Source organism: Anomaloglossus baeobatrachus, chromosome 10 (genome assembly GCF_048569485.1).
Source record: "Anomaloglossus baeobatrachus isolate aAnoBae1 chromosome 10, aAnoBae1.hap1, whole genome shotgun sequence".
Taxonomy (NCBI): Eukaryota; Metazoa; Chordata; class Amphibia; order Anura; family Aromobatidae; genus Anomaloglossus; species Anomaloglossus baeobatrachus.
In genome coordinates this window covers 207,326,758-207,347,076 of record NC_134362.1, presented here as the reverse complement: position 1 = coordinate 207,347,076, position 20,319 = coordinate 207,326,758, and the positions used below count along the sequence as shown (strand labels likewise).

Below are 20,319 nucleotides of genomic sequence, written 5' to 3'. Positions count from 1 at the left end.
TGTATAAAGCGATCGCTTATATTACATTCTCCTGGATCCACTGTGCATTTCTGAGTAACGCCAACCATTCCCAATCCTCAGCGTTTTCCTTGATACTTCCTATGGATGATTTTGTGTGGATATTTTGATATCATGCGGCTTATTAACAGTTTCTGCATCCGGTTCGTGCTGCGACGAATATTCACTACATGGTAACCCCCACTGTAGAGCTATAAACTATAGGACAAAATGTGCTGAAATGTATTAGATGAATGTTGACTGGCTGGACTTGTCGAAACCAGTAAGTTCAATGTTTGTTCGGCAGATTGTAAATTGAAAAGGGATTAAACATGGATTTTACTATGCCTCCTGCTTTGTTCTCATTATAGATAAGCCATTGCCAAAAGGTGTCTGGCAGCAGCTTTTTCTCTTCTCCACACTGATAACATGCTTGGCAAAACTAAGGATACATGTGTATGGGGAGGTCGGGAGGAATAGCGGGAAGGTTTGTTCAGCCAACAACTAATGAAACAGAAATGGGACTATTCATGGATTATTGGATGGTCATCACAAATTTGCAGGACAGAAAACCGCCAAGAGTCCCTCCAAAATGTTCCAAAATCTGTGAATGAACTTTCACTGGTCTATCTGCAAAGGTAGTATCTTTTATAGTCATATGATTCATGCATCTAAAGAAGCATCTGTCACAATGACTATGGAATAGCGGGGAACCAGGGCGCTTAACCCTAGAATGCGCAAGCAATTCAATCTACCATTGAAAACAAATGACCCAGCAGGCCTGCAAGGCCCCAGGTATGCGTTCTAGGGTTAAGCTGTCCCTCAAGCTAGGGGGGCCCTATGCTATCCTTAACCTCAGGGATACTTTTGATGGTGGAGAGGCCTGAGTCTCCTTCTTGGCCCTGCTCCTGACCAGTCCTGATCTGATTCCCCTTCCCCCAGGGAGGGATGGGACAGGGATGAAACCCAGGAGGGACGGGGCAGAGTGAGATGAAACCCAGAGATATAGACGGGCAAGGGAAAACCAAAATTCTGTCACACAGGACGCATACACAAAAGGTTAAGACAAAAGGAGGTCCAGGAGGAAAAACGAGCAGAAAGGAAGCTACAAAACAACAGGGGTAAACTCCACAACTGCACCAAGCAATGAGCACAACTTTCACCAGTAATTTTGGGACACCACCAGACAACAGACCAACATACAGAAACTATAGCTGGCATGAGTGTAAGGATTCAGCCAGCATAAATAGGAGGGGAGAAGATGTGATAGGTCTCCCCACAATATGTGATCAAAAGAGCAAACAGACCAACAGAGATTAACTCTTGCTAGCCTGCATATGAATCAGCACTCAGCAGGTCAATGTCCGAGTCTGCCTGTGTTGATCTCAACCTCTCGATAAACCATCAGGCGGAGTGTCAGAATCTGCAATCTGAACATAGACCAACGCCGACATGATCGTCATTGAGGTCTTTGCAAAACTCCGTGTGACACCATCGTGTTCCAATCTTCTGATGCCAGATTTACTGTTTACCTATGTGGAGTAATGTAATGCGACTCTTTCAGGTGCTGTGGAATAGTACCGAGGTGCAGTATAGCCTCTCAGGGAATTTTGAAGGGGATCTCTTCACAGTGGATGAGTCTGGAAACATTTATGTGACGAATGAGCTGGACTGGGAGCGACAATCACAGGTGATCACATCATATACCGGTGTTCACGCTACAGCTATCAGGTTGCGGCTTTTCTTCCCTATATTTCGTCAGGCTGAGGGGTCAGGCCGACTATTTACTGGGTCATTCTGAATCTTCTTATTAAGAGATATCTAATCTTCGCATTAAGCCTCTCATCGAGTGTACATATATATTTATGTATATTTGCAGTAACTGATAACCTCCATGTTGTCTATGATATCCGGCATATGGTGTGATATATAGCACATATGTCTCTCCGGATATGATGCATCTGTAGGAATTTCAGCTTTCAGAAATAACCCTCTAGCAGCACTTATCCATATTCATAGCTTGTAGTAATGCATTTTTATGATGCCAGTTTTTTCTTTTTGGCTTTTGCTAATTTTTTTCTTTACTTGCACCAAAGTATAAGATCCAAGTATCGTCTGTGAATGCAGATGATGTCCTGTACAGCGACCCCCTGGAGATATCGGTTAAAGTGATGGATGAGAATGACAATGGACCTGTGTTCCCTCAAGATATCTATCATGTGGAAATTACAGAAAAATCAGCTAAAGGTGGGTACTCTCAGGAGCTGAGAAGAGCTCATATATAGCTACCACTTGACTATCCACCAAATAACCCATGACTGACTATTTCTACTCTTCTTCATAGCTGGGAATGGATTTACATCGTTTTCTCCCACTCCCCATCCTCCACTATAGGGCACGGTACAGGAACGTCATTACTCAGGCCATATTCCTGTTGTACTCCCAAGGCTTGCACCCGTCCCTTCCCCACCCTGGAGCATGCCTTGCACTACACTAGACTCCTCTGTGATTGTCCCTTGAGACGAGACAATCAACTTACAATACAAAAAGCCATTTTTACTTTTGACCCTCTCATCTAATAATGAAAAAGTTACCACTAGGGGGCGCTAGGACTCTGATAGAGGAAGAACTCCTGAGTGCAGGAATACAGAGGCCCACTAGAGGTCGCTAACACAAGCGCAGAGATAGTCAATCAGCCAAGGTCTATGTCGGGATGTCATATCAATACCGAGGGGTCAGAAAGCCAAAGTCAAAGAACCAAACCGAGGTCGGTGGTCAGGGAGAATAAGTAAGCACAGGGGAGGGAGTGGAGGTCGGGACACAGAACGGGACCAGGGTCAGGAGGACAGGGATGACAGGCCGGGCAGGAGGGACGGAGGTCAGGGAGAACAAGTACGCACAGAGAAGGGAGGGGATGTGAGGACATGGAACGGGACCAGGGTCAGGAGGACAGGGATGACAGACCGGGCAGGAAGGACGGAGGTCAGGGAGAACAAGTACGCACAGAGAAGGGAGGGGAGGTGAGGACATGGAACGGGACCAGGGTCAAGAGGACAGGGATAACAGACTGGGCAGGAGGGTTAGAGGTCAAGGAGAACAAATACGCACAGAGGAGGGAGGGGAGGTGAGGACATGGAACAGGACTGGAGTCAGAAGGGCAGGAGGGCTGGAGGTCAGGGAGAACGGTACTGGGTAATGGGACTAGATCAGAATACACTCACAGGAACCAGTTGCACGCTGCAGAGCAGGAACTATTACTGGCGGCGTCCCGGAGGTAACAACACTAATATTTGGCGGCGTGACCTCTGGAATAAGGCACGACCGAACCCCTCGGATCTAACCTCGGAGACAACATACATGCACTGCCTCTGCAGAGTCAAAGCCGTGCGAAAATCATGACAGATGGTAAATACCCCCACCCCCAACCCTTTACCTGTTCATCTCTTCTCCTTCATTATAATTGGATTGGTCCTTTCGCCTCCGCAATGAATATGATGGAAGCACTAGAAGTTATTTGTCCGTATAAAAAAAAGGGAAACATGGAACAAAGGATGATTCTCTACATAAGAATAGGACTGAATGTTTTACGTCACATCTATAGGACCTTGTGGCTAATTAAAGAGAACCCAGAACCTCCCCTCCTCCCGGACTGTACATTGTCAGGTCTGAAGGTGGCAGGACTTGTGATTATTAATCACTTATAATTAATCACTTATATATTTATAGTGATCATTAATGACTTATATTTTACAGGTTTACTTCTCATTGAGCTGAAGGCTGAAGATGCTGATGATCCGGGATCTAGTAATGCACAGATAAGGTATAGGATTGTGAGTCAGGAGCCCCCGCTGCCCAGTGATAACATGTTTCATATTGGGGAAAGCACAGGACAAGTAACATTGCTGGATGACAGTCTAAAGCCGGAGACTGCAAGAAGATACACCCTTGAAGTGCTAGCCGCTGATCTTGGTGGGGCTGAAGGAGGTAATCTCTTTATTAATGACCTTGTGGATGGGATTGATAGTAAAGTGACAGTTTTTGCTGACAACACCAAACTATGTAGGATATTAAAAACTGACCTTGATAGTACAATATTACAAAACGATCTGGATAAGATGTCAGAATAGGCAGATGCTTGGAGATTTAATGTTGATAAATGTGACGTAATGCCCTGAGGACGGAGTAATCCTATAGCTGTGTATACATTAAATGGAAGTAACCTCCGGACTACAGAACAGGAGAAGGACTTAGAGATTCTGGTTAAGAGTACTACTCAATGTCAGGCAGCAGCTGCAAAAGCAAACACGATTTTAGGGTGTATAAAAAGATTAGATCCCGTGATCCCAACATATTGTTACCCCTCTATAAAAGTTACTTGTAAGGCCACATCTAGAATATGGGATCCAGTTTTGGGCTCCATATTTAAAAAAAAAAAAAAAACATTCAGAAACTAGAGTCAGTTCAAAGATGGGTACCTAGATTATTACAAGGAATGGAGACCGCCCGTATGATGAGAGGTTGAAAAAGACGACTCAGAGGAGATCTCATTTATATGTATAAATACATGTGTGGTCAATATAAAGGACGGCGCAGGACTCATTCCTTTCAAAGACAATACTAGGGACCAGCGGGCACTCACTGCGAGTGGAAATAAAGTGGGTCCGGCAGCTAAACAGGAAGGGTTCTTTATAGTTAGAGCAGTCAGACTGTGGAATGCCGACCACAAGAGGTAATAATGGCAGACACTATAACAGCTTTTAAAAAAGTGCTGGATGATTTCCTCAGTACACACAACATTGTTAGGCACAAATGACTTAATGACAAAATATATAATTGGTGGAGGAAGGTTGAACTATATGGACCCAGGTCTTTTTTCAACCTATGTAAATATGTAGGAAAGCATTCTCCAATGTCTATAAACCCTTACACAGTGCTCATAAAATAGCAGCTGGTGTTAAACAAGGCATGTGCTTGATCTTTACCATGGTTCTGAGCTTTTAAACTCATCTGAAGTGCTATTTACTTGCAGACATAGTAACATAGTAACATAGTTTCTAAGGCTGAAGGAAGAAGACCTTATGTCCATCTAGTTCAGCCTATTAATGACCTTGTGGATGGGATCGATAGTAAAGTGTCAGTCTTTGCTGATGACACCAAACTATGTAGAATATTAAAAACTGACCTTGAGAGTACAATATTACAAAACGATCTAGATAATGACATCTTGATGTTTTGCATGTAAAGCTGATGACACCCTGTCCATTTGCACATTACATCCCGAGCACATGAATAGATGTTTCATCATTACGTGTTACGAGTTTTGGTCTTGCATTTCGACCCTCCATTAGTTGCAGAATAGATGAGGCTCCTGTAGATTGTAAGCTACTTACAACATCTTCAACAATCGCTCGCACATTATGGAAGCATAATGGAGATGAGGTATTGAGCAGAATGGTGGTGAGAAAGCCTCTCCAGCCAAAGCTATTGACTGTGTTATTATGAGATTCGCCAATTAAACCTCACGTGTCTGTCTGCAATTACTAAACAGCAGCCGCATCATCACATCCACGTTCCCTGTACCATCTGCTGCAGAGCAACGAGGAGCTATTATTAACTGGCGAACCCATACGGTCCAGGGCACGCGTCTCCTCAAGAAATACAAGGAAGCCATAAGTTATACAGGAATGAGTGCTCTTATTTTTAATAACTTCCATTAGGTAATAAAAGCTTTGATCAGCGCTCATACAGACCTTACATACCTTATTGTTAATTATGTCAATATACAAAACAGCGCGGTGCACTGCCAGAGTCCTGCGGGAACAGAAAAGGGCCTCCCCAAACTGTTCCCACAAAGGTGGAAGTTACAATTGTGCACAAAGTCTTGTGCTAGAGGAGTAAAATTTTCCTTCACTGGATATAAGAGAGCACAGCCGCCCCCTGATGACAGCCCGGAGCACTATCCTCCTCCACCATCTATAGGGCTTGGGGGGGGGGGGCGGAGGCTATCCACCGGGGATAGAAGGCCCGGAGGTTATCCGCTGGGGAAAGAAGGCCCAGAGGTTATCCACTGGGGGAAGAGGGGCCGGAGGTTATCCACCAGGGAAAGAGGAGCCAGAGGTTATCCACCGGGGAAAGAGGGCCCGGAGGCTATCCACTGGGAAAGAGTGGCCAGAGGTTATCCACAGGGGAAAGAGGGGCTGAAGTTTTCCAGGGGTGAAGATAGGCCAGATTTTATCCACTGGGGGGGAGAAGAGGGACAGAGGTTATCTACCGGGGAAAGAGAGGCCGGAGGTTATCCACCGGGGAAAGAGAGGCCGGAAATTATCCCCGAGGGAAAGGGGCTGGAGATTATACACCAGGGCTGAGGGGCAGGATGTTGTACACCAGAGACAGGGAGCCAAATGGTATACATCTGTGCCAATGGGGCGGAATGAAAAATCTGAATTCAATGATTAAAATGTGTGTCCCAGTACTTTTATCCATATAACGTGGATGCTGTCCCAGAAGCATGGGATGTCATCATTAATTAGAGAGTGCAGGTATGACTTTTACCAAAGTTTCCATCTGTCTTTCCAATAATAATTTTTGTTAACTTCATATAAATGTATTACTAAATGTTTCTATTATTCATTTCCAGGACTAAGCGGCAGCTGTACCGTGATAATTGAGGTGATGGATATAAATAACTATCCTCCCGTTTTTGTGATGAATCAGGTAAGGGCGGATGCCCACCCAGGATTTCTGGAGTTTATACTCCTTTGAATTGTAATGTTTTTAGTATAACAGGATTATGATTTATTGCACTTGTTAGATGCTCCTTCGTGGTTACAGGCACATGCACTAGGTAAACTGATCAGTACATGTAGATATGCAAGGATAGAGAAAATGAGCAGCCAGAGCAAGAAAAGGCAGAGAACACAGGGCCATCTTGATTGTCTGTCTGTTGAAAATGAGTCCTCACCTATCTATAGGATAACTTATAGATCGTGGGGTCTGACAGCCGAGAACCTCATTGCTCAGCAGAACAGGGAACTTTTATCCCTCTTAGAGTAGAGCTGTAGTGTCATTCCCTATGTGGCTGCTGAGCTCTGTGCTCTACTTTTCCCAACAGATCTATAGGGAATGAATGGAGCATTCCTTGGACATGTGCATTAACGCTCTTTTCTAAACGGGAATATCGGAGATATATGTTCCCAGTTTGCTGATCGGTGTGGAACCCACAGTTGGACCCCCACTAATCTATACGTCATCGCTTATCCTATTGTCAAGGGAAGAATTTGGGTGAAGACTGCTAATGGAGTCTTCGTTTGGGATATCCAGAGACGGTGCCGTATTAGCTGTATACCAGTGCCGATATATCAATGTATCAGACAATGAATACATAAGTCATGTTCTCCTTGAGCAAGCATCACCAACTGAACTCGTGTATTGGAAGACACCCAATTATACAGAAAAGCTACTTTGGCCTTGAAGCTAAACAGGGAGTTCTCCACTCCTTAATTTCTCACAGCATCTTGTAAAACACATCTTTGTTCCTTGCACATGCTTTCTGTGTGAACATTACTGATAAGACTTTTGCTCATTATTTGAAAACTTCCATTATTTGTACATCTGTTCACTTATCCTTGGTAACCCCTGCATGACTATACAACTTTGAACAGGGAGTATTAGAGATCTGTGCAATTGCTACATACAGACAAATTAATACAACTACATCTACATTTTGATTATTTACATATACAGATATTCTTATTACGTTTAAACAAACATACTACAGCTCAGACCACCTTCACACTATAAATAGGAAAGCCCCTTCAATATACACTTCTATCACCTATAGCTATAAGAGGTGTGTCTCTAACAGAATACAGGCTGTGGTTATAACCTATGACAAACGCGGACATAAAACCTCCTGCTAATAAGTAATATTGGTCCTAATAGATATGTAATGGAAAGCTGCTGAATCTTCCCTCGTCCATCTCCGAATATGAAAGAGTTGCAAGTGCCTTTTCTCTATGGAAAGGATAGAATATGTAAATGTATTTGATGAATCAGTCATGTACAAGATGATGGAACAGTCATCTTCGATTCTGAAGATTGGTTTAGGGTCTGGCAAGTTTTCTGTCTAAACATTTAGACATCCGCTCGCCTGAGGTGCTAAGTGCAGCGCCAGGTGCTTGGTACTTAAATCCAAGAACAAGATGTAACAGGGACACATCAGACAGGAGCGGCGTCTCGTAGCGGAGGACATATACCACGCAGATTGCTTTTATTGATTTCTGCCACCAGAGACGATTCATTGTGTGACAACCTCCTCCGCCCCGGCCCCTGCCTCCATAATCACTTAGTAAATACTTATCTTGTTACAGACCATGATAACGACAATTCACTCCCACCACCCAATAACTCTTACCAATGGATGATGAGTGTTATTGGTCTGTACGTGGTATAATTGGGCTTTGTTCACATCACGTTGTGAGCCTGTTAGTGGAAGTATAAATGGAGTGTGTCTCCTAGCATATACCTCGAACATATACAGTATGTCATCCTTAGGCTAAATGGATACCCTATAGCACGTTTTACTGTATACCTACCTCTGGGAGACGCAAAGTTTCCACTCACATCCGTGCACAATGCCCGGATTGTATGATATGAGAAAAACCCGTTCAGTAAACCTCATGTCAAATGTTATAATTTCCCTGTAAGGTGCAGAAGTTTTATTGTCCAAAATTGCAAATCATTTCAATGATGTTTGGAGATCTGTATCTTTCCACTTTACCTTTTAATGTAAAGAACGAAACTACTGGCTGTTTTGGTTAAATAAAAACAACCATTTTCACTGAACAATCTAGATAAATAGATAGTAAAAGAAAAAAAAAAACAGCATGGGATCCCCCACATTTTTGATAACCAGCAAAGGTAAAGCAGACAGCTGAAGGCAGATGTTATCAGGCTGGGAAGGTCCATGGTTATTGGGCCCTTCCCACCCTAAAAATAGCAGCCCACAGCCGTCCCAGAAGAGGTGCATCACATTAGCTCCACCAATTCTGGAGCAACGACTTAGCTCTTCCCGATTGCTCTGCTGGCAATCCGAGTAGGTTTTGAGGTTGATATCAACTAAAGTGTCCAAAAACACAGCTGGCACCAAGCCCAGGTGCTAGTAATGTGCTACAGTTGGGCAGCCAGGAGGGTGAGTGTGCTGGCATCCCTGTTGGAAAAAGGGAGCAAGACAGTGCGGGGATGTCTGTAACGGCACTACAGAGGTCTACTAGACACCCCCATTACCATTACTAACCCAGTGATAAAAAAAAACATAAAAAAAACAAACACACTGATCAATACTCATAAAGCACTAGGGAAATCGGGAAAAGCTGAGGAAAAGCTTAAGCATTGGCACATCTAATTGTCACAAGGAGGCTTTTCCAAGCATCGCTGACTGTTATGGCAGCGTCAGGAACTGTGGAGACTCCAGACTCTGGCACTCTGCCTTCCAACTTCTCTGATGTCTGTGATCAGCGCAGGGAGACTCAGGTGTCGACCCACAGACTTGTAGTTCATAGGCAGGCTGGCAAGAGTTACTCTCTGCTGGGCTGCTTGTTAATCTACTTTAGTCACATGCTATGGGAGAGCCAGTCATATTCACTCCTCCCCTGTATATGTTGGCTGGACACGTCCATTAATGCCAGCTATAGCCTGTCTATACTGATCTGGATAGATGGTTTGATCCAGACTTACTGGTGGTTGTAGTGAATTACTGCTGTGAGCAGTTGTGGTTTTAACCCTTGATGCGCTTTTGCTGCTGCCTAACTTCTTTAGCTTTTCTCCTTAGTTTCTTATTGTTTGTTCCTGTGAGTTTGCAGTGTGTTTGTGTTTTTTCCAGTCTGTCAAAATCTGTGTTTCCATCACACTCATGCACCTTCCTTTCCTGAGTGGGGGGGGGGGGGGGACAGATTAGCTCTGGTCAGGAGAATAATGAGGCATGGGACTCTCCACTGTTAGGGGTAACCCTGAAGACAGGGATAGCCTAGTGTCCCCTAGGGTGAGGGACAGTATAGGACCCCCTTGTCTCTCACTACCCTGCAGTCACATTGTAACATTAATGTGATGTGCCTCTTCTGGGGCAGCTGCGGGCTGGTATTTTTTTTAACTGGGAAGGGCTAAATAACCATGGGCCTTCCCAACCTGATATCAGCCTCTCGCTGTCTGCTTTACCTTTGCTGGTAACAAAAATACAGGGGGACTCCACGCCATTTTTCTTTTTCATTATTTATAGCTGTACACTTTATCTTTCTCTATCATCTTTACACATCTTTAACATATGCTAACCACTCGCTCGAGCATGGCAGTGCTCGGGCTCAGCCCAGTGCAAGCCATTTGCAGCGTTTGAGCGTTATCAGATGTAGTGTGCACCAAAGAAAAAGCCCGCTCACCCTCTCTCAGAAGTGATTTGTTTATGGCTGGCTATATGTTGGCGGAGATCTGAACTGCCCAATCAGTGACTTTCATTGGATTTCAGGTCAAGTTCGGGTTCAGAATCAAACCTTAAAGTCCGGGCTGAACCTGCCAAACAGAATTTCAATGGGTCCGCTCATCTCTACTTGTGATGACATGTGCAACATAATAAAAGAGGTTATACAAGTTTTTCAGTTATCCCGTCCTTTGAAATGTAGCTTCGAAGATCCCCCTCTAAATGAGGTTGAGGTCAAGTATAGACACCTGTCCTCCATTTAATCTCATAAGACTGCAGTAGATAGACTGTACTCGGCTCCTTCCAGCTAGGGGTTGACCTTAAAACTTGGTACAACCCCTTTAAGTAAGCATTTGTCATCAGATCAACTCTTCTAGCCACCAAAGGGAAAAAGAATGGTATTATACGCCATGTAGCCAGCGACATAGACCAGCACTTCTCCAAACAGCTAGGTTTGCTTGTAGGCCCTGCTACAGATTTTGCCCAGTGAGACAGCCTGATGACATGATTGTGCCGTTATACTACAATAGTCATATGTAGACATGAAACCTTAGGCTCTGTGCGCACTTACCGGATTTTGCCGCGGATTTTCCGCGGATTTGCTGCATGTTTCGCTGCAGAAAATGTTCATAACATCTCTGCAGTGAATCACCAGCAAATCCTATGGAGAAAAAAAATCCTGTGCGCACTAGGCGGAATTTGACAGCTGCATGTTTTGCTGCGGGAATCCCGCAGCAAAAACAAGTGCATGTCAATTCTTTTCCGCACATCGCTGCGGGATTTCACTCCATTGACTCCAATGTTAATCATGAAATCCCGCAGGGAATAACTCAGGCAGCAAATTCTGTGCGGTTCACTGCGTTTTCCTGCGTTATTCCCTGCGGTATTTCGCGGTTTACCTCCGGTAATGTACATCGCTTGTCTGCGGTTTGCAGGGAAGTGATGTCATTACAGGAAGAGGAAGCCGTGCAGAGAGTAAACACAAACACATCACAGACACAGACATCACAGACATAGAACACAGACACAGAACACACATAGAAAGAAAACGGAAATATAGAAAACAAAGAACGTGGGCTCCGCTGCATATTTACCTTCCAGCCGAGGTAAGCACACAGCGGTGGCCCGGTTTTCTCAGGCTGGGGAGGGAGAGGGGCAGGGTTAATGTCCCCCGCCTCACTCCCACCTCCCGCAGCTGAGAATATCAGCCGCAGCTGCCCCGGCACTGTCGCATGCATTATGCGGCAGCACCGGCGTGTCCCCGGCTCTTCTTGCTGCCGTGTAGCAGTGGCAGCAAGGTAATACAAGGGGTTAATGATGGTGGGGGACCCCCGCCATTAACTCCAGGCTTGATCATGGCAGCGCCTATGTGACAGCTGACATGATCAACCCGTAAGTAAAGTGAATAAAACACACACACAGAAAAATCCTTTATTTTAAATAAAAAAAACAAGCCTCGTTCACCATTTTATTAACCCCTCCCGCAACAAAGCTCCGGCGTAATCCACCGCTCCGGCGTAATCCACAGCTCCGGCGTAATCCACAGGTCCTGCGCTGCTTACATCCAGCCGCGACTGTCACAGACACAGCGCTGAATGAAAGCAGCAGAGAGCAGAGGTAATTACCGGTCATTTCCCAGTAATGTGAACTCACTGCCGACCGTGGGAAATGCAGCGATCTGTCCTCTATCTATCTATCTATCCCTCTGTCTGTCTATCTATCTATCCCTCTATCTATTCTTCTGTCTATCTATCTACTATCTCAGAATTAAATGACTTTTTTTTTTCTTTTTTTTTTTTTCTTCAATGTGCTTTATTGCATTGAATGCAATAAAGCACATCCCAATCCGCACGCGGCAAAACTGCGGCAATACCGCGAACAATACCGCTGTAAAACCGCGACAAACCGCATGCGGTTTTCGGGTGCGGTTTCCCGCGGTTTTTTACCGCAGGTGCGGTAATGTTTGAGAGCATGCGGAATTTTCTCAAGAAAATTCCATTTCCCAGTGCGCACATAGCCTTACGCAGGTTAAGTGCACATAGACTTACATAAATATTCCAAAGAGCAGCCTATTCATCCAGTATCTACACCAGTGTCTTCTTCTTCTTCCCAGTTTCCACCATTTGTTGTGCCGGAGGACATGGATGTTGGTGCAGTAATCGCAACGCTGACTGCCACTGATCAGGATGTGGACCTGGAAAATAAACTCACAGACTTCTCCATATTATCTGAGAATGAAGACCAAACCTTTGGCCTGACTGCGGATCACGACGGGGTGTCCATCACACTACAGAAGGTATGTCCAAGTCTTCATTGCAATCAACTTTAAACAGAACTAAACAAACAAAAGGCGCCTAAAGAGTTTAAAAAAGCAGTTTGCTTGTTATACAGTGCCTACAAGTAGTATTCAACCCCCTGCAGATTTAGCAGGTTTACACATTCGGAATAATTTGGCATTGTGACATTTGGACTGTAGATCAGCCTGGAAGTGTGAAATGCAGCAAAAAAGAATGTTATTTCTTTTTTTTTTTTAAATTGTGAAAAGTTTATTCAGAGGTCATTTATTATTCAACCCCTCAAGCCACCAGAATTCTGTTTGGTTCCCCTAAAGTATTAAGAAGTATTTCAGGCACAAAGAACAATGAGCTTCACATGTTTGGAATAATTATCTCTTTTTCCAGCCTTTTCTGACTAATTAAGACCCTCCCCAAACTTGTGAACAGCACTCATACATGGTCAACATGGGAAAGACAAAGGAGCATTCCAAGGCCATCAGAGACAAGATCGTGGAGGGTCACAAGGCTGGCAAGGGGTACAAAACCCTTTCCAAGGAGTTGGGCCTACCTGTCTCCACTGTTGGGAGCATCATCCGGAAGTGGAAGGCTTATGGAACTACTGTTAGCCTTCCACGGCCTGGACAGCCTTTGAAAGTTTCCACCCGTGCCGAGGCCAGGCTTGTCCGAAGAGTCAAGGCTAACCCAAGGACAACAAGGAAGGAGCTCCGGGAAGATCTCATGGCAGTGGGGACATTGGTTTCAGTCAATACCATAAGTAACGTACTCCACCGCAATGATCTCCGTTCCAGACGAGCCCGTAAGGTACCTTTACTTTCAAAGCGTCATGTCAAGGCTCGTCTACAGTTTGCTCATGATCACTTGGAGGACTCTGAGACAGACTGGTTCAAGGTTCTCTGGTCTGATGAGACCAAGATCGAGATCTTTGGTGCCAACCACACACGTGACGTTTGGAGACTGGATGGCACTGCATACGATCCCAAGAATACCATCCCTACAGTCAAGCATGGTGGTGGCAGCATCATGCTGTGGGGCTGTTTCTCAGCCAAGGGGCCTGGCCATCTGGTCCGCATCCATGGGAAGATGGATAGCACGGACTACATGGAGATTTTTGCCAAGAACCTCCGATCCTCCATCAAGGATCTTAAGATGGGTCGTCATTTCATCTTCCAACAAGACAACGACCCAAAGCACACAGCCAAGAAAACCAAGGCCTTGTTCAAGAGGGAAAAAAATCAAGGTGTTGCAGTGGCCTAGTCAGTCTCCTGACCTTAACCCAGTTGAAAACTTGTGGAAGGAGCTCAAGATTAAAGTCCACATGAGACACCCAAAGAACCTAGATAACTTGGAGAAGATCTGCATGGAGGAGTGGACCAAGATAACTCCAGAGACCTGTGCCGGCCTGATCAGGTCTTATAAAAGACGATTATTAGCTGTAATTGCAAACAAGGGTTATTCCACAAAATATTAAACCTAGGGGTTGAATAATAATTGACCCACACTTTTATGTTGAAAATTTATTAAAATTTAACTGAGCAACATAACTTGTTGGTTTGTAAGATTTATGCATCTGTTAATAAATCCTGCTCTTGTTTGAAGTTTGCAGGCTCTAACTTATTTGCATCTTATCAAACCTGCTAAATCTGCAGGGGGTTGAAGACTACTTGTAGGCACTGTATGTCTAGAGCCAATGATTACACGGATGCCATTACCAGATCATGTCAGCACACCGCGCTTTTCTTTATAAGGCTATGTGCGCACTAGAGATGTGAAGTTTCTCAAGAAAATTTCTCGAGAAACTTCTGGGAGTGAAAGATTTCCGGACCTCCGGAAAAAATCCGCACCAAATCCGCATGCGGATTTGCCGCGGATTAGCCGCGGAATTGCCGCGATTTTCCCGCGGGTGGTTCCCTGCGGATTTCTGCAGGCTGTACTGCCGAAATCCGCAGGGTACCTGCGGAAATAATGGACATGTTCATTTTCTCAAGAAAGTTTCTCGAGAAATTCTTCTCGCGGAAATTTCTTGAGAAAAATCCGCACCAGTGCGCACAGCTATTTTTTTTTGCCATAGAATTTGCTGGGAAATGTCTGCACAAAGATTGCAGACATTTCTCAAGAAATTTCCGCGGCAAATCCGCGGGTAAAAAGCTCTAGTGCGCACATAGCCTAAATGGGCCAGAACTATTAGAAAACATACGGAGGCGTGAGAGTTATCCCACATGGCACAAATTCTACATAGTCAATGTTTTTGTACGTCTTATTGCTCACTCAATGCTGAGTATAGAGCACCGCTTTCTCTTATGGCCGTGACCTTTCATTCTTTGCTTTTCTTCTGCCTGCCTCCTCCTTCCTCTATAAATCTTCATTAGTTTTTGTAATGCTACCACCAGGGGGTGCAGGTACAGGAGAGATGTAGAGCTCATAGATGTAATGTGGCGTCTGCCCACTAGATGTCACCAGTATCTAGACGGGAGAGGTAGCAGAATGCTCGTACAAGCCTAGAGTCAGAGCCAGGAGGTCACGTCAGTGCAAAGGAGGAAGAGGAGCCGAAGTCACAAGGAAGCCTAAGGTTGGTAGCCTGGAGGTAACGTTAGGTACAGATGGGGAGAAGAACTGTAGTCAGAGAGCAAGCCAGGGTCAGAAGCTGAAGGGAAATGTCAGAGCAAAAGGGGGGGAGGGACTGAGGGAACAAGACAACCAGAGGGTCATGAAGTCAAGGAGCACAGAAAAGACGTACGGAGCAGTGGACAGGGAGAGGAGTCGGGGTAGCGAAACAAGGATCAGAACGAACTCAGGGGAACCAGAAGCGCAGTCTGCAGAGCAGGAACTATCACTGGTGAAGTCCTGGTGGAAACAGCCCACAGATAATCGCCTTGCTTTAACGTTACAAGGCACCAAACAAGCCCTGCCCACCAGCAAGCACCCGGGGAATACAAACCACCGAGCAATAGACAGAACCCAATGGCTCTGCAAGGAGCAGAGCCAAAGGTGAATTGTGACAGTTTGGTTTCACAACCCACAAAGACCTTGCTTGTCTCACTGCTTAAAGCTGACGTCATGTAACAAAAATGTGAATACCTTAAACAACTCAAATTTATCATCGCAGCTATGGCACTTTTTTTTTTCTGTGTCAAAAATTCCCCAAAAAATGGTACAATTTCAATTTGCAAAAATTAACAATTTTAGTTTTAATGATCACTCCCCTGTACAGGTGTGCCCTTTAGGGGGCTTTACACGCTGCGACATCGCTAACGATATATCGTCGGGGTCACGTCGTTAGTGACGCACATCCGGCGCCGTTAGCGACATCGCAGCGTGTGACACCAATGAGCGACGATCAAGGAGCGCAAAAATGTGAAAAATCGTTGCTCGTTGACACGTCGTTCATTTCCTTAATATCGTTGCTGTTGCAGGTACGATGTTGTTCGTCGTTCCTGCGGCATCATACATCGCTATGTGTGACACTGCAGGAACGAGGAACATCTCCTTACCTGCGTCCACCGGCAATGAGGAAGGAAGGAGGTGGGCGGCATGTTCCAGCCGCTCATCTCCGCCCCCTCCTCTGCTATTGGATGGCTGCCGTGTGACGTCGCATGAACCGCCCCCTTAGAAAGGAGGCAGATCGCCGGCCAGAGCGACGTCGCAGGGAAGGTAAGTCCGTGTGACGTGTTTTAGCGATGTTGTGTGTCACGGGTAGCAATTCGCCAGTGTCGCACAACTGGCGGGGGCGGGTACGCACGCTAGCGATATCGGTACAGATATCGCAGCGTGTAAAGTACCCTTTAGTGTTGTCTCCTGGTGGGAATAGGATTTATACAGTGTCTTTAATTCTAAGAATTTAGTGATGATAAGGTAAGAAAGAGGACCGCACTCCTTCGCTGTGCTGGAAACTTTATTCAGACAGGTGCAAGGTAAAAAGCTGGAGGCAACCTGTATGCCAGCTCCTGCTATGGACGACGGCCGTTTCGCCTATTAATTAAGCTTCCACGGGTCCACATGTGGTAGTAGAACACCACCCCTTTTATAGGAGTGCATACAGGTTACGTCACAACCACATTAAAAACAATGGGGAATGACATAACATTAAAACTACATGAACCATGCATGCAAATACAAAACATCATTATATTTACATTAAAAAACCAAGACACGAGGTACAGGAAAAAACAAAATGGGAGTTCAATTATCACAAAAATATTGCAAGATCGACACGGTCATTCAAACCTAGGTCACCCTGCGCTCCATAGTTTATTATTAGTTTTGCCTCTATCTGTAACAATAATTTCTGTAAATCACCCCCCTGAGGAGGGAGGGTGACCCTCTTGAGGCCTGGTCCAATTGGTTTCTTAACGTCCATGGCCAGTTCCTTCTAATAAAATGGCAGAATATGTCCAGAGCCATTATTTTCTCTAATTAAAACATTTCTAAAGTCTCGGGAAACATTTACCCTGATGCTAAACTGAGATTGCAGCCATATTTTCCAATATCAGATAGAACAGTGGCACTCCAGGATTGGTTCTACGTGGCCCGGTCACCAGTCTGCAGAACACCTGATGTCACAATTCCTTGAATCTTCTCTTCGGGAACATCTGATACAATAACACAGGCTGTAGTCATGAAAGGTCTTGTCCCAAGCTGCGTTCATCGTGAGGATCTCTGTGTGCACGGAGGCTTCAGCTGGACATTAGTGAACAGATTTGGCAAGTTTGGCTTCCTGAGACCTGGCAGCAATTTGATCACGGCAGGGGATACGATCTGCAGGTAGCCACATCGCAGTGAGTCAGCTCAGGCTCGGGAAGCTTAATGCAAACGTCATCAGGTATGACGAGCGTCCCCGGGACACGATAATAACCTCTCCTCCGGGAATACGGACATTGCATGCCTCAGCGTTCGTAAATAAACAAAAAGATTTATTTTATATTACGTAATCCAAACTGAACTCTCACTGAGCATGTGAAACACGGAAATACGAAAGCAACATGACCGGTGACCAATAGTGGTTATACAATTGTCTCTAGGATCTGTCTACATGTGACTAATTTGTTCTGCACTTTCCAGAACCGCAGCTTCAAAAACTGCACAAAACTGAGCATCTTTTCCAGTGGATTAAAAGCGCACCAATCACCAGTTTTGGTATATAACCTAAAGCCGGTGCTATACTGGCACTATCAGGCTGATTCTATACATACAGTGCTATACTGGCACTATCAGGCTGATTCTATACATACAGTGCTATACTGGCACTATCAGGCTGATTCTATGCATACAGTGCTATACTGGCACTATCAGGCTGATTCTATACATACAGTGCTATACTGGCACTATCAGGCTGATTCTATACATACAGTGCTATACTGACATTATCAGGCTGATTCTATACATACAGTGCTATACTGGCACTATCAGGCTGATTCTATGCATACAGTGCTATACTGGCGCTATCAGGCTGAGTCTATACATACAGTGCTATACTGGCGCTATCAGGCTGATTCTATACATGCAGTGCTATACTGGCACTATCAGGCTGATTCTATACATACAGTGCTATACTGGCGCTATCAGGCTGATTCTATACATGCAGTGCTATACTGGCACTATCAGGCTGATTCTATACATGCAGTGCTATACTGGCACTATCAGGCTGATTCTATACATACAGTGCTATACTGGAACTATCAGGCTGATTCTATACATACAGTGCTATACTGGCGATATCAGGCTGAGTCTATACATACAGTACTATACTGGCACTATAATGCTGATTCTATACATACAGTGCTATACTGGCACTATCAGGCTGATTCTATACATACAGTGCTATACTGGCGCTATCAGGCTGATTCTATACATACAGTGCTATACTGGCACTATCAGGTTGATTCTATACATACAGTGCTATACTGGCACTATCAGGCTGATTCTATACATACCGTGCTATACTGGTGCTATCAGGCTGATTCTATACATACAGTGCTATACTGGCGCTATCAGGCTGAGTTTATACATACAGTGCTATACTGGCGCTATCAGGCTGAGTCTATACATACAGTACTATACTGGCACTATCAGGCTGATTCTATACATACAGTGCTATACTGGCGCTATCAGGCTGATTCTATACATACAGTGCTATACTGGCACTATCAGGTTGATTCTATACATACAGTGCTATATTGGCACTATCAGGCTGATTCTATACATACCGTGCTATACTGGCGCTATCAGGCTGATACTATACATACAGTGCTATACTGGCACTATCAGGTTGATTCTATACATACAGTGCTATACTGGCACTATCAGGTTGATTCTATACATACAGTGCTATACTGGCACTATCAGACTGATTCTATACATACAGTGCTATACTGGCACTATCAGGCTGATTCTATACATACAGTGCTATACTGGCACTATCAGGCTGATTCTATACATACAGTGCTATACTGGCACTATCAGGCTGATTCTATACATACAGCGCTATACTGGCACTATCAGGCTGATTCTATACATACAGTGCTATACTGGCACTATCAGGCTGATTCTATACATACAGTGCTATACTGGCACTATCAGGTTGATTCTATGCATACAGTGCTATACTGGCACTATCAGGCTGATTCTATACATACAGTGCTATACTGGCACTATCAGGCTGATTCTATACATACAGTGCTATACTGGCACTATCAGGCTGATTCTATACATACAGTGCTATACTGGCACTATCAGGCTGATTCTATACATACAGTGCTATACTGGCACTATCAGGCTGATTCTATACATACAGTGCTATACTGGCACTATCAGGTTGATTCTATGCATACAGTGCTATACTGGCACTATCAGGTTGTTTCTATACATACAGTGCTATACTGGCACTATCAGGCTGATTCTATACATACAGTACTATACTGGCTCTATCAGGTTGATTCTATGCATACAGTGCTATACTGGCACTATCAGGTTGATTCTATACATGCAGTGCTATACTGGCACTACCAGGCTGATTCTATACATGCAGTGCTATACTGGCACTATCAGGTTGATTCTATACATACCTGTAGTAGTCAGCTCGGATGTATAGGTTTTAAAACTCAAGCAAGTAAAGTTTGTAAAACGAGCGGCTTTTTGAGTGGCAGCAGCTGCCGATCAGCTGATAGCTGGGGGGGTTTCATAGTGATTCCCCATCTCCTGCCTGTCCGTCCTCCCTCTGTTATTTATGCCAATTCTATTATAGAATCGTTTTACTAAGTGACTAGAAGGACCTGTGCTGATGTCATACCCATGTGACTAGAAAGGGTGGGGCCTCAGTCAACAGAAAAATAATGTTGTTTCCTGGTATCAGCTATGTTGGCTGAGGCCCCGCCCCTTCTGGTCACATGATGCAGCAATTCCAGGCGGCTGCTGGCTAATATTTTTAGTCTGGGGGGCGCCCAATAACCATAGGTATCCCCAGCCTGAGAATACCAGCCCCCACCAATTGGGATTTATCTGTGCTGGTATCATATTATGGGGGGATCCAATTTTTTTAATTTATCTTACTGTACAATGTAGACT

General features: G+C 44.7%; 1 protein-coding gene across 5 annotated transcripts in view; it reads left to right on the top strand.

The window, feature by feature from the left end:
* Window positions 1–20,319, top strand: part of CDH16 (cadherin 16) — a 128,397-nt gene that overhangs the window by 26,043 nt on the left and 82,035 nt on the right. For all 5 annotated transcript variants that reach the window (XR_012727322.1, XM_075326208.1, XM_075326206.1 and 2 more), the window contains exons 7-11: window positions 1,562–1,687; window positions 2,094–2,244; window positions 3,751–3,981; window positions 6,635–6,711; window positions 12,579–12,761. Coding sequence is in view for 4 of the 5 variants with exons in the window: in XM_075326208.1 (XP_075182323.1) it covers window positions 1,562–1,687; window positions 2,094–2,244; window positions 3,751–3,981; window positions 6,635–6,711; window positions 12,579–12,761 (768 nt within the window). In the remaining variant the exon portion in view is untranslated. The remainder of the gene's footprint in view (window positions 1–1,561; window positions 1,688–2,093; window positions 2,245–3,750; window positions 3,982–6,634; window positions 6,712–12,578; window positions 12,762–20,319) is intronic.